Source organism: Neovison vison, chromosome 1, assembly GCF_020171115.1.
Source record: "Neovison vison isolate M4711 chromosome 1, ASM_NN_V1, whole genome shotgun sequence".
NCBI lineage: Eukaryota > Metazoa > Chordata > Mammalia > Carnivora > Mustelidae > Neogale > Neogale vison.
The window spans coordinates 101,167,127-101,180,813 of NC_058091.1; the positions used below are offsets into that span (position 1 = coordinate 101,167,127).

General features: G+C 34.8%; 1 protein-coding gene across 1 annotated transcript in view; it reads left to right on the forward strand.

The window, feature by feature from the left end:
- The first annotated feature begins 3,695 nt into the window (after positions 1-3,695).
- GFRAL (GDNF family receptor alpha like) overlaps positions 3,696-13,687 on the forward strand; it is a 54,586-nt gene continuing 44,594 nt past the window's right edge. Inside the window, 3 exon segments of the mRNA XM_044242372.1 lie at positions 3,696-3,717; positions 7,786-7,913; positions 9,406-9,586. Coding sequence (XP_044098307.1) covers positions 3,696-3,717; positions 7,786-7,913; positions 9,406-9,586 — 331 coding nt within the window.

Sequence of the window (13,687 nt, forward strand, 5' to 3'; positions counted from 1 at the left end):
AATATGATTACTTTCTTTTGTAATCCTTTAAAACAAAATGTGTACCTGTAAAAATATTCTTTTTTTTTTAATATTTTATTTATTTATTTATTTATTTGACAGAGAGAGATCATAAGTAGACAGAGAGGCAGGCAGAGAGAGAGGGAAGCAGGCTCCCTGCTGAGCAGAGAGCCACACGTGGGACTCAATCCCAGGACCTTGAGATCATGACCTGAGCCGAAGGCAGCGGCTTAACCCACTGAGCCACCCAGGTGCCCCTGTAAAAATATTCTGAGAGTTCTATGGAGGAAGGGAACTAATGACAAAAAAAATGCTTAAAACCTCTGCTTCAGATTATGACACAGCTGATTCTTACTATGGGATGAGTAGGTATATTGGCACAGATGTTTTCTCTACCCGTAAGCATTAGACCTCAGCAACTATACCTATTTGGCCAAGATTAGCATCATTCACTGTGTATCTTAACATTAGCTTTTGGGTATCATTTCATTCTACAAGTCATAACTGAATCACCTTTCTTGAGCAAGAAATTGTGTTTTGGTATTCTTTTCCTTCGTTTCATTAGTTTATTTTTCTTGTGATTGCCCTGATTTAATTCAGAATTTAGATGCTTTGATGAGATTTTTTTTTCCTGCCCAGATCCCTTCACTTGACTTCTAATACCTTGACTTCCTTGGTGAGGCACCCCTCTCCTACCATCAGTTTCTGTGGTTGGAGTAGGACCAGTCCCACCTGTATCTGTGATACTGGATACTTGGTACAGTTCCACTTGGTGAGACGGAAGGGCATGAGACTGATGTGACTCAAATCTAGAATCTTACCATGAAAAAAATCATACTGCCAGCTCTGGCTTTGAAGAAAGAAGGATGTATGCCAAGGGCCTGATGGTCCTCTTCCCTTCTAGGGGAAAGAAGCTGCCTGAGAATGGAGTGGACACAGAAGGAAACAGCTAAGAAACATGGTGGGGTTGGGGGAAACACTCCGGCCCTAAAACAAGGTTAAAACATGCCTGAAGTCAATTCTAGCCCTGGAATCTTCAACTATGAGAGCCTGTTGAAGGAGGTCATTGAGAGGACATGACCTCCAATTGACCAGAGAGATCTGAAACTAGGCAATAGGAAGCTCCTCACCCCTCCCTGTCCTGGGAATGCAGTTTACGGTTACCACTCCCACCACGGGAGATGTTTCAAGGATGCAGCACTGAGAGAGAACTGTGCGATTGAGATCCTCTGAACCACAGACATGACAGAGTCCAGGTAAGAGTTCCATGTGAACATGAGATTCTAGCAGGCGATGCTGAGATCTACTCATCTTGAGGCTTCTGGAGAAAAGCCTCATGTGTAAGTTCCCTTGCTTATTAAACCTGCTGCCTACCAGTCTGCAGTGCCCTGTCTCTTTCTTGGGCTCTCCTTGCAGTCCCTGTTGGGTGTGGGGGAGGCAGTTTGTGAACCAACAGAGCCACTGAATCTCTCTCTAGCTTTAGCCAGCTTTAGGTGACCTACATCGAAAAGAACAATAATCTCAGTAAAGTCTATACAAGTTTAGGAAGTCAGTATCTTTAAAAGATTTTAAAAGACAAGTTTAGGAAGTCAGTATCTTTAAAAGATTTCATTTATTTGAGAGATGGATTGAGCAAGAGAGAGAGAGAGAAAATGCATGAGCAGGGGGAAGGAGTGGGAGAACCAGGCACCCCACTGATCAGGGAACCCGACATGGGGCTTGGTCCCAGGACCCTGGGATCCTGACCTGAGCCTAGGGCAGATGCTTAACCAACTGGGCCACCCAGGTGCTCATAACTCAGTATCTTTACAAGGAAATAAGTAAATAATTGTATGGTATAATTCTTTTGTTAAATAATTAAGTCACTGGCTGTAGCATAATAGGCATTTGTTGATCGCTGATATAAGTCCCATATGCACACTTAATGTATGTGGCAACTATGGATATAATCAGAACATTCTACAGAGGAGTAAGTAAATATAAACACCTTCCAGGACAAAGTTGTTTATATTTATAGAGAAAAATAAATTTCAACTTGTTGGACTCCCAAGTCTGTCTTTCTGTTAAGCATTCTGAAACCGAAATACGTTGTAACTTCTCTCTAGTGAAAAATAAACATAAGCAGTTGGAAACAACATTTCTTCTATTGTGTCACAGTGGACACAAAATGCTTCTGTCTCATCTCAAGATAGTAGTTTATCCACACCTGTGTTTTCCTGATTTCTTGCCGAAACAGTCTTGTGTATTTTCAAGGATCCATAACAGAAAGGTCTCAGGTGTTTTAAAAGTGGAAGCCTCATGATGGTCCAGTGGAGCTGACATGTTCTAGGGTCTTGTGAGGAAGAATAGGATGAAATACAAGGTAAATCCAATCCATCCAGGCTACTATAACGAAAATCGATAGTCTGGCAGCTTATAAACCACAGAAATCTATTTCTCACAGATCTGGAGACCAGAAGTCCAACATCAAGATGCCAGCATGGTTACATCCTCACGAGGACCCTCTTCTTGGGTTGTAACTGGTGTCCTCCAGCTGGGTCCCCACAGGGGAAAGGAACAAAGGGATCTCTCTGCAGCCTCTTTTATAAGACTTCATTATTTTATAATCTCACACGGGAGGATTCCACCCTGACATCTTACGCACCTCCCAAAGGCTCTGCCTGTGCATATAATCATTTTACTGGGTCAGATATTCAAACTAAGAACTTATGTGGAGACATAAATATTCAGAACATAATAATGTCTCTCCTTGAAGCTAGGAGTAAAACAGTTTTCAAGTGATGAACACAAGTGGACGCTTACCTTCCCAGGCGAGCCAGGAATTTCTGCATCGTTACAAGGAGTCATTTCTTTCTTTTTTCAAGATTTTATTTATTTGACAGAGAGAGATCACAAGTAGGCAGAGAGGCAAGCAGAGAGAGAGAGGAGGAAGCAGGCTCCCTGCTGAGCAGAGAGCCTGATGTGGGATTCGATGCCAGGACCCTGAGATCATGACCTGAGCTGAAGGCAGAGGCTTAACCCACTGAGCCACCCAGGTGCCCCTACAAGGAGTCATTTCTTACACTTTCACGGTCTCTGGTGGGTTTGGGGAATTGCAGCTGAAGCAGTACAATTTGAAAGTATACTGGAGTGTGTGGCACATGGAGAGACATTTTCTTATGGGAAAAGATGAAGCATCCTGGTTTGATTCCAGTGGAACTTGAATTCCCCACATATCTACCTCACTGCTTATCACTTTTCTCCTTTTCCATATTCTCAGAGGACATAAAATTGCTGTAATGAGGCTAATTAATGAAGTAGAAACTGAGGATACTTAAGCATCTGGGAAGTTTCTGGGGTAGAGTTGGGAGCCTTTTACACAGTTTAGCATTCTAGTTAAAGGGAAAATAAAACGTTTCTCATAAATGTGCTGAGCATGTATCATTTCTTAGTATCTGGCTTGTGGGCTTTCTTGGAAGCCTAATATCCGACATTAGTATGCTCAGAAAATAATTGAATTTGGACATAATTAGGAAAGTTCACAGCTCAGGAAGGATTGGTGAGGAGATGGTGACAAAGGAAGCTGACTTGAATCAGTAATGCTCTCAGGAAGCAAGAGCAGAAGCTGAAGCCTTATCTGGACAGTTACTGTTAAGGAGTGGTTGGAGTGAACACATCTGCCTTTCTTCCAGGTGAATATCCCCAAGTTGTCCAGCATGATGGTCTTCATTTTCTTTGGTAAGTAAATCATTCTTCTAGTTTACCTGGATGTATAACACCAATTCTTCATGAACTGAAAGCTATCTTATCTGACTTATCTGTTGATTAAACTAATGGGTTTATAGTAAGAAGTATCAATTACAAATGTATACTTTAAGGTGGTTTATAACTGTTTCAAAAATGCACACTTATTATTGTAGAAAACACATTTCTGTATTGCAGGAATCACATTAATCTCTTAGGTTGTTTCTCTCTTATTGTGTAAGATAATCCAGTTACTTGGAGTTATTTATTAGGATTTATGGAATTCACATATATACTAGAGTCTTTGAGAAATGAAACCTTCCAGTATCTATTTATAAGTTATAAGATGACAAATTTTGAATTATCTATTTTTCTTTGAAATTAAATTAAAATGAAATTAATTTATCATTTAGTTCCCCTAATTTTAAAGCATTAATATTTACAAAGTAGGAGTCCTTTTGTAGGATAAAACAACATCCCATCGGATGCTTCACATTTCAGTCAATTTTTGTGAGCTAGAGGTAAGTTTGGATTTATCCCTCTTGTGTTGGATAGTGTGAATGTATTGTAAGATGTTGATAGAAAATAATTCATTTATACTCAAAGTAGAATCCACAAAGATCTACTTACTACGTGTGTTATTGGGGAAGCTACTATATTTTCTTCAGAATTTAGTAGAATCTATAAAATGAATTCAGGAAAAGAGATAGTTATGATTATAGCTGAATATTAATATTCCATTCATTAAAACAAAGCCAATATAGTTTTTGCTTACTCTACACTAATAGCTATTGATGAATAAAAACATAATTGTGGGAATGAAAATGAAGAAGGTTATTTCAAATTATGTTGAACATAAAAGGAGAGTCAAAATAAATCAAGTGAAAAAAATTAAGGGAAGAAGGAATGGAATCTTTTATATATCTTCAGGTTTTTTTTCTTTAGTTTAAATAATATTCATTAGCCCGATATTTTGCTTCTTGTATTTATTTTAATATTTCCTTATTTCTATTCTTAGGTATAAAGACAAATCTCAGAAACTTTAACTTTTGTAGATAAGGCAACAATAAAACAGAACACACAAAACACATTACAAACTCATTATGGCCCCAGTTGAAAAAGCAAGGATGGCCGCTTGTTTTCAAGTTTCACTTCTAAATTAACCTTGGCATTAGGTTGCATGAAGGAAGGAAATGACTTCTAATATTGTTAGGGTCAAAATTGTACTATTTGGTAGGTTTAACCAGTATTCCTCATACTTGTTTAACATCTTCTAAGTAAGTAGGTCTTGTGATGTGGGAAAGTTTTATAGCCAAAGAAATGTGGGACATAGTGAATTTTTAAAATAGAACATGTATTATCATGATAAGCCTTAAGAGGGTGATATTATGTACAGTATTCTTCAGCTCACTATTTTAAAACAGATCTTGTTTTTCACTGAGCATTTCAAGAGAATCCTTGAAAATTCCTGGATTAAATATGTGACTACAAATCATAGTAAGGAATGACTAAAATTTTGGAAAGCTAAAGTTATTTTCATTCTTTTGGGCCAGATCACTGAGATGGTTTTCCTAGTAGATTCAGTATTTCATCCAAATAGAAGGTGTGGAAAATCATGTAAAATAAACAATCAAGTGGAACTTAAATTTTTAAATATGGAAGAAAATGAAATAAATTTGGGAAAGATAATACATAGAATACATTAACCATCACTAGACTGAGGTACTGGTAATGTTTTGATGGTATATCCAGAACACTATCATCTATAAGTTTTCTGAAAGAACTATTCACAAAATGTAATGATCAATGTCAAATAAAATTCTGGTTTCTTATGAGTTGAGTTTCTGATACAACATACCAGAGGGTCTTTCATAGCTGGATTCAAACAAATGGCTTTGGGCCAAAATCGAAGGGGCTCTCTTTCTCTTTCTTTAGACTTGCTAACCTAGGACAGGATTTTGGTTAGGTGAGGTTATCCATGAACACATGAAAAAAACAGAAGGCTGATATGTCAATTTCCACTGTAGCCCTCAACAAGGAAAAATTGTGACTGAACAATACCCTTGGGCCTAATCTCCAAATGCAGTGACCCAGCAAATAGAACATATGATCCTATGAGTTGTCTTGGATTCTCCTTAAGAGAAGAGGTTTGGAAGAGCTAAGATAAAGACAAGATTATAGGTTTTACTTGAAGCTTATAAAACTCTGCATTATCACAGGTGATTCATAATTAATATCATCTTTTTAAAAATCCAAATAATTTATCTCTGAAACATATAAAGGTGTCTTGATTATAGTTAATATATTGTCTCTATAACTCAATTGCAGTTTCCATATTTTTTTATGGATTGATTTATCAAGTGTCAGTTTGTATGCTTGCAGAATCAATTCAGGTAATTTGAACAATATACTAAGTTAGCATTGTTATTTTCTGGAAAACTGACTGGAAACTTCTCTTCTCCCCAAAATAACTTGTAAATATCTGGAAGGTGTTATTTTTATTATAGTGTGAATTACTTATTTATAACTCATTCTTAACTTTTAAAGTTGGTTTAAGTCAATATACATAGATAATGTGTTGTGTTTGATGATGAGGATACGATTATGAATTATGCCTAATACCTATCTAATAAAAACCCTGAACCCAGTGGTGGATAAGCATGTAAATACATATTTTTATTACAGAGCAGTAGAGCTATGGTTGGGGAAATCCTGAGATGATAGCGAAACAAATGAGGTGTGTTAAATCAATTTGGATAAAGGAACAGAGAGTATTGAAGTCAGGGAAGTGTTCATAAAACAGGTAATCATTGTGTTGAGTGTTAACAGAACAAAAAAAAACAAAAAAACAAAAAAAAACAAAAACAACAACTATTCCAGAAGAAAAAGAAGTGGAGTCCCTACTAATAATCATGGACTAAATACTCAGGGGTACAAGACAACATGGAGCATTTGGGAAACTATAAATGTCCAAGGACTCCCCCCAGTGCATGTGATAAGGAATATGAGAATTATGCTATGAGGAACCATCCAAAGGGTGAAGCAGAGAAATGGCAGGACTAGAATGGTACAGTAGGCAGGTTTGGGGGGGTATAAAGGACCTATGTGAGTGAAGTGAAACTGGAGGCACATCAAATAATTTGTGAGTTGGTCAGATATTCAAAATGAGAATCAGGAAACTATGCAAAAATGAATATAGGAGAGTGAAGTTGGGGATAAAAAGGGATTCTGTCATGAATCCAAGGTTTCTAGTGCAGGTACTTACAATTGTTGGAGCGGGGTAGTCTACCCAGGAGTGGTGATGATAGAAAGATAAGGTACTCTGGAAATGTGTCTGGAATGTTTAGGTGGAGATATCAACAGATATAACTGGAAGACTGAAAAATAATGGGATTGGGTGATGCTTTTTAGAATCATCAATCTAGAGGTTTTAGTTAAAATTAGGATGGTATGTTTCTCTATGTTTCTCTATGTTTACTGAGATAAACATAGAGAATGTATGAAATGAGAATGGGAAAAACCTGAAGAAAGACATTAAGCTAAAAGTATAGTTTACCAGAAAAAGACAAGGACCCTGGGAAGAATTCTAACTATGGTCAGAAAATACCAAATGAATAAGTATCAAGAGAACTAGAAGAGGGGGTTGACAAAGGAAGAGAGAGTTTCAAGATGGAAATGGCAATGGTCACAAAATGCTCAGTGATAAAAGTAGGCAAGATGAAGTCTTGAAACTATGAAGCTTGATGTTTTGGAGATGAATAGAGAAGTTTAAGGAGATGTTTCAATAGAGTAAGTCATAAAAATACAAATTGAGGAATGAAAAGGCATCAGATGAGAGCACAAGTGTAAACTCTTCATTGAAGAATCTTCTAGAGGAGAAACACAAATCTATAGCTAGAACTAAAGCTAAGAGCCATTCCACCCTTGTAAAGATTGTATTAGATTGTATTCCTATTAACTCTGCTCTTTATCATCAATAACTTAGTTTCGAGGTAAACAAATGCCATGCTGCAATATTGCCAAGGTGCTGCTGCTGTTGTTCTGTTACTGTTGTTATTTCAGCTATGGCGCTGTGCTTGGAACATGAATCCACTCCCCAAATGACTGATTGCAGGTATTTAAGAGAGCAATGCCTAAGTGATGCAAATGGGTGTAAATATGCATGGAGACTAATGGAAGATTCCTGCAATGTTTCAGGTAAAATATTATTGAAAACATACTCAAATGATTTCCTTTTACTGAGTAAAAATAGATTTAGATATTTTCTGTCACTATCCTGGGAACTAAGCTAGCTTTGCTTTATAAACAACTTAACTCAGACTTGATATTCCAATGATTACCTTCACTTGCTTATTAATAAATGTGGTTACAAAAATCCAAGAGTCCTACTGCACTGTGGGTAGCTTTATGGAAGACTTCAGTTTTTTGTTTTTTTGTTTTTTTTTTTTACTTACGTCACCACATGCAATGTTATAATTATATGCATGCTTGTCAGAAGTATGACAACATTTTTTCAAATATATTTTTGTTTACAAGTTAATATCTTAATTATAAAATAGGAAAAATAATATTTGTGATGATCAAAAGCACTGTTACTTGTTTGTATGTGTGTAATACCTGTTACACATGTTGTAATTCACATTTTATTTTCTTGCAGCAGATATGCTATCTTCCTTTCCAACTGTGTCAAGAACAATTTAAAATATTTTTTTTTTATTTTTAACTTGTCCTACATTCCAAATATTTGAGGAAAGTCCCAAAGTGTTGAGAATGTTCGAACTCCAAAGACAGTTACAGCTGTCTAACCCAACATTCTTATTACAGTTCAGGAAAAGAATTTTAAAGTCATAATTTGCTCAAAGTAACACAGTAACTTTAAGATGAGACTAGAAGACAATGACAAAAAAAAAAATCTCTTATTGGTTTTGATGATGAAGCTTCTTATTATATTTCATAAGGCAATTTAAATTATTGCTTCAATGTGTCATGAATTATAACATTTACTTCAGTATACAAATAGCAAGTCATTTCCAGTGAATTGCAGTAATATTTGCATAATTATCCCATGCATGAAGCTGAAATAGAAATATTTTCAAATACACAGATGAAATGAATTCAAGTAGTTTTATTCAGAAAAATGAGTAAAAAAAATTGTTGGGTAGATAAATATGGCTTTGTAAATTAAAGCAGAAAATAAAATACTGGTGATTATGAAAGATTCATTATTCAATAATATTTACTTAGTGCTTACTAAGTGTCAGGACCACTTCGTTTCTCATGGTAAATTCTGAGCCACCTGCATGTCTCTTATTATAATCTTAGAATGACATATAAAATAAAATAGAATATTATGACAAATGGATAATAAAATAGCTAAACTGACAAAGTGGTGAAGATTATAGATCATTCTGATCACCTCATATAAGGACAGTCTTGATTACTATTGAAGAGTAAAAATTGGCATTCTAAGTGGGGACAAAGTCATTTTAAAATACAGCAAGCTTTAATCTATTTTAGAAAGTAAATGCTGGGGAGAAAGTCAGTAAAAAGAGAGTTTGTGCTTAAAAAGTCACTTCTGTGGACATCTTGCAACAACCCCAGAAAATCTTATGATAATCATGAATTACTCAGATTAATACATTAAAAGCATTTGGGGTAGGACAATATTCAGATTAATATCAGGAATATTATATATTTGACTAAAACCCAGGTAACCTCTGCAAGATGAAGGACTCATCAAACTGTAACCTGAGCATCCAGTCCTTGGTGGAAAGCAATTTCCAATTTGAAGATTGTCTCTGCACTGATAACCTCTATTGTACTATTAACAAATTGCTTGGGGAACCATGCATCAATGAATCAGGTAACAATAAATTGTTATACAGAAATATTTACAGTCATGGAAAAGAAAAGTACGGTTTCAAAATTAACCACATCTATGTAATTTAATTAATTCTCCTTTCTTGATAATTTGATCAATTCTCTGTGTAATTTAAGGTTCAGTGAGCTGTGGATCTCAGTAAGTGCCTAACATATTTCTGAAGTTGCTAACCATAATTGCAAGCTTCATTCAATTATAATTCATTAGGATTATAGATTCACTTGCTCAATTCACGTATTTGTGCAGTTTGTACAAGATCCAAATGATAGAAGACAAATAAGATATTAGAGAAAGTCCAAAATATAACCATGTATCTAGAATTACACTTGCCTTTTGGTAGGATCATTTAATCATTTAATATGCATTTATTTACTGCCTGTTCAAAGAGCCAGGCCGACACTGAGGTAGTGTTCATCAAAGTACTCTGCGTGTGTCCTTAAGAGTTCATAAAGATTCTCAAAGGGATAGGTGGGATAAAATAGTTCTAAAGTGATCAATGTTTGGATCCTCAATGTCCCTCTGTGCTCTCTGAAAAGTGGTCAGCTTGGGAATGCACATGCTGTGATGGGGTCCTTGCTTCTTCTTTCACAGTCAACTTCTCATTTTATAAGAAATACACCATTTCTTCCAATATTCCATTTACCTCTCATCTATCATGCATGGCCTCATTGTTCCACCTCTCAAATCATACATGGTGAGCTCACTGGGCAGTTTTCTCTTCCATGGTTTTGCTTTCTCCAGAATTTCACATAAATGGAATTATATAACATGTAGGTTTTGAGCCTGATTTTTTTTAGCATAATGCATTTGAGGTTCACCAATGTTTCATGTACAAGTTTTTCTTTTATGAGTACTAGTCCATTGTATACCTCACATTGGTTATCCATTCATCATTGAAAGTGATTTGCATTGTTTCCAGATTTTTAGAAATTATAAATATCTACATACAAGATTTTTACAAATAGAAGTTTTTGTTTCTCTTGGGTAAGAAATTGTTGGTTTATATGGTAAAGTGTATGTTTGACTTTATGGAGAGCTTCCATACTATATTCCAAATTTGATGTAAGCATCAATGTATAAAAGTTTCAGTCATTCCACATTCTCAGTGGCACTTGATTTTGATTTTTACTTGTTTTTGTTTGGGGGCCATCCTAATATGTATTTAATAGTCTCACATTGTAGGTTTAATTTCCACTTAAATAATAGTTATGTTGAACATATTTTCATGTGCTTACATGTCATCTGTACACATTATTTAGTAAAACATCTCTTCAAAATTTTGCTCATTTTAAATGTGAGTTTTAGCTTCTTTACTGGGTTTTAAGAGTTGCTTCTCTGTATCAAATAGGATTTATCAGAACATGTGTTCTGGAAACAATGTTTTCCCCCCTATGTCTTTTTATTTATTTCCTTAGGAATATCTTCCCCAAAAAAGAAGTCTGTTGCTTTTTAAACTTTAATGATAACCAGTTTTTTTCTGTTTTTTTCTTTTCTTTTCTTTTCTTTTTTCACGTGCAAGATGCCAACTTTTTTTTTCCTTGAATAATACCTGTGATGTTGCGTCTAAGAAATCTTTATCCAACCCTAAATCACAGAAATATTTCTCATGTGGTCTAGAAATTAATGTAGTTTAGGTTTTGAGTTAGTTTTTGATTTTGGTACAAACAATGGGTCAGATTCCATTTGTTTTTTCCTTTTTTTTTTTTTCCCTGTAAGGATAGACAACTGTTCTAACCCATTTGCTAAAGAGACTATGAGTTTCACCTTCAAAACTCATTTGGGCGGTGTATTAGTGGCTCTATTTCTAGAGTTCTTATCCTGTTTCAATAATCTGTATTTCTGTACTTTTGCCAATACTCTACGGTCTTACTTATTTTAACTTTATGGGGGGTCTTATAATCAAGTAGTATAATTCCTTTAACTTTGTTCTTTTTAAAAATTGTTTTGGCTCTTTTTTTGACTTCCCATATAAATGTTACAATCGAATTGTCAGTTCTATAAAAAAAATTAGCATTTTGGGGTGCTTACATTGAAACTATATATCAGTTTGGATAGAACTGACACATGATATGTTTGCCCATTCATTTAAGATCTCTTTGATTTCTTTTATATATTTCGTAGTTTTCAGTGTATAATTCTTACATTGTGTTGATATATGCAAATATGCTTCATTTTTTGATGCTGTTTTAAATAGTAACTTATTTTATATTTAAATTTCCAATTGAGTATAGAAAACCTATCAAAATAAAATTGATATATTATCTGGACCTTATATCCTGTAACTTGCTCAACTCACTGATTAGTTCTTATGTATCTTTTATTTGGTAAAATCTATAGGACTGTCCATATAGATCTAAATATTCATATCTGTGAGTAGACAGAATTTTATTTCTCCCTTCCCAATCTGTAGGCCTTTATTTCTTTTCTTTGCTCTATGGTTCTGGGTGGAACCTCCTAGATGATGTTAAATAGGATCCTTGGGAGTGGCCATCCTTGCTTTTTATGTCTTCAGAGAAATGTGTTAGGTTTGCACCATAAAGAATGGTTTTTGCAGTAGGTCCTTTGCAGGTTCCCTTTATCAGGCTGAAGAATTCCTTTTTATATCCCCATTTGCTTTGAGATTTTATCATGAATGGATAAACAAATGTTAAATTTTGCAAATACTTTTCCTGCCTCTATCGAAATGATTGTTTTACTTTTCTTTTATATGGTGAATTTTATTGTTGATTTGTGAACGTTTGTTCTCACCCTTTATTCTGAGGCTATATACTACTCAGTGATGATGTATTATTCATTTTATATATTATTTGATTCAATCTGCTAATATTTTATTAAGGGTTTTTAATTTACGTTCATGAGGGATATTGGAATATTGTTCTCTTGTAGTGTATTTCTCGATTTTATTGTCTGAATAATGTTGGTTTCTTAATGCGTTGGAAAGTTTTTCTTCCTATTCTTTATTCTAGAACAGGATACAAAGAATTAGTATTATTTCTTCCTTAAATGTTTGATTTAATTCACCAGTGCAGCTATCTGGGCTATTTTTTATTCGACGGTTTTAAAATGTTCAATGTGTTTAGTTGTTATAGGACTGTTTCACTTACCTATTCCTTATTGAGTGAGTTTGGTAGTTTGCATATTTCAGTGAATGTTCCCATTTGTTGGATTTATGTTGAATTTTTGTTTTTAGAGTTTCCATTTTATTTATTTATTTTTTACCTTTTTCTATCTCTCTGCTAAATTCTTATTATCCCCAAATTGTCCTTTAAGTGTCTATAGGTGTTACAGTGGAATCTTCTCTTTCCTTCAGACACTGATGAACTTGTGTATTCCTCCCTCTTTGTCTCTCTCTGTCTCGCAGTCTTGCTCATTATTTTTGGTTATTGTGTTTGATTTGACTTGCAGTTGCTCCTCATTGTCTGGTTTCTTAAGATAAAGGCTTATATCATTGACTTGAGATTTTTGTCTTTCCTCCTGTAATCATTTCATTATATAAATCTCCTTCCCAAGTACTGTTTTCGTCATGTCCACAAATCTTAGTATGTTGTATTTTCATTTTTATTCAGTTTAAAATGTATTTTCATTTCCCTTGTGACTTCTTCTTTGATTCATGGTTTATTTATAATACTATTGTTTAATTTCCAAATGTTTGAGGATTTCCAAGATACCTTTGTTATTTACTTTTAGTTCAATTCTTAATTAAAATGGTAAGCGCTGAATAGCACCTGTTCAATGTGAAACATGCTAGATCACACACACACACACACACACACTCTCTCTCTCTCTCTCTTTCTCTCTCCCCCTCTCTCTCTTTCACAAAGTACTTGAAGTTATAGAGGAATAAAGAACGGTGACTCAGAAGTTTCATAGAAGAAATGACAGACTTGGGATTTTAGGGTGAATTTGGCTCATTAGACAACATGGATGTTCTATACAGAGGAAATAGAATGAAGCAGAACACATTTGAGGAGAAACAAATCCTTTGTGAAGCTGATCTGTAGAACAGAGCAGTATTAGGAAATGATGCTGGAAAGAAACCAGATGTTCTAAGAAGGAGGAAAGCTGAACTTAGAGATCTTTCTA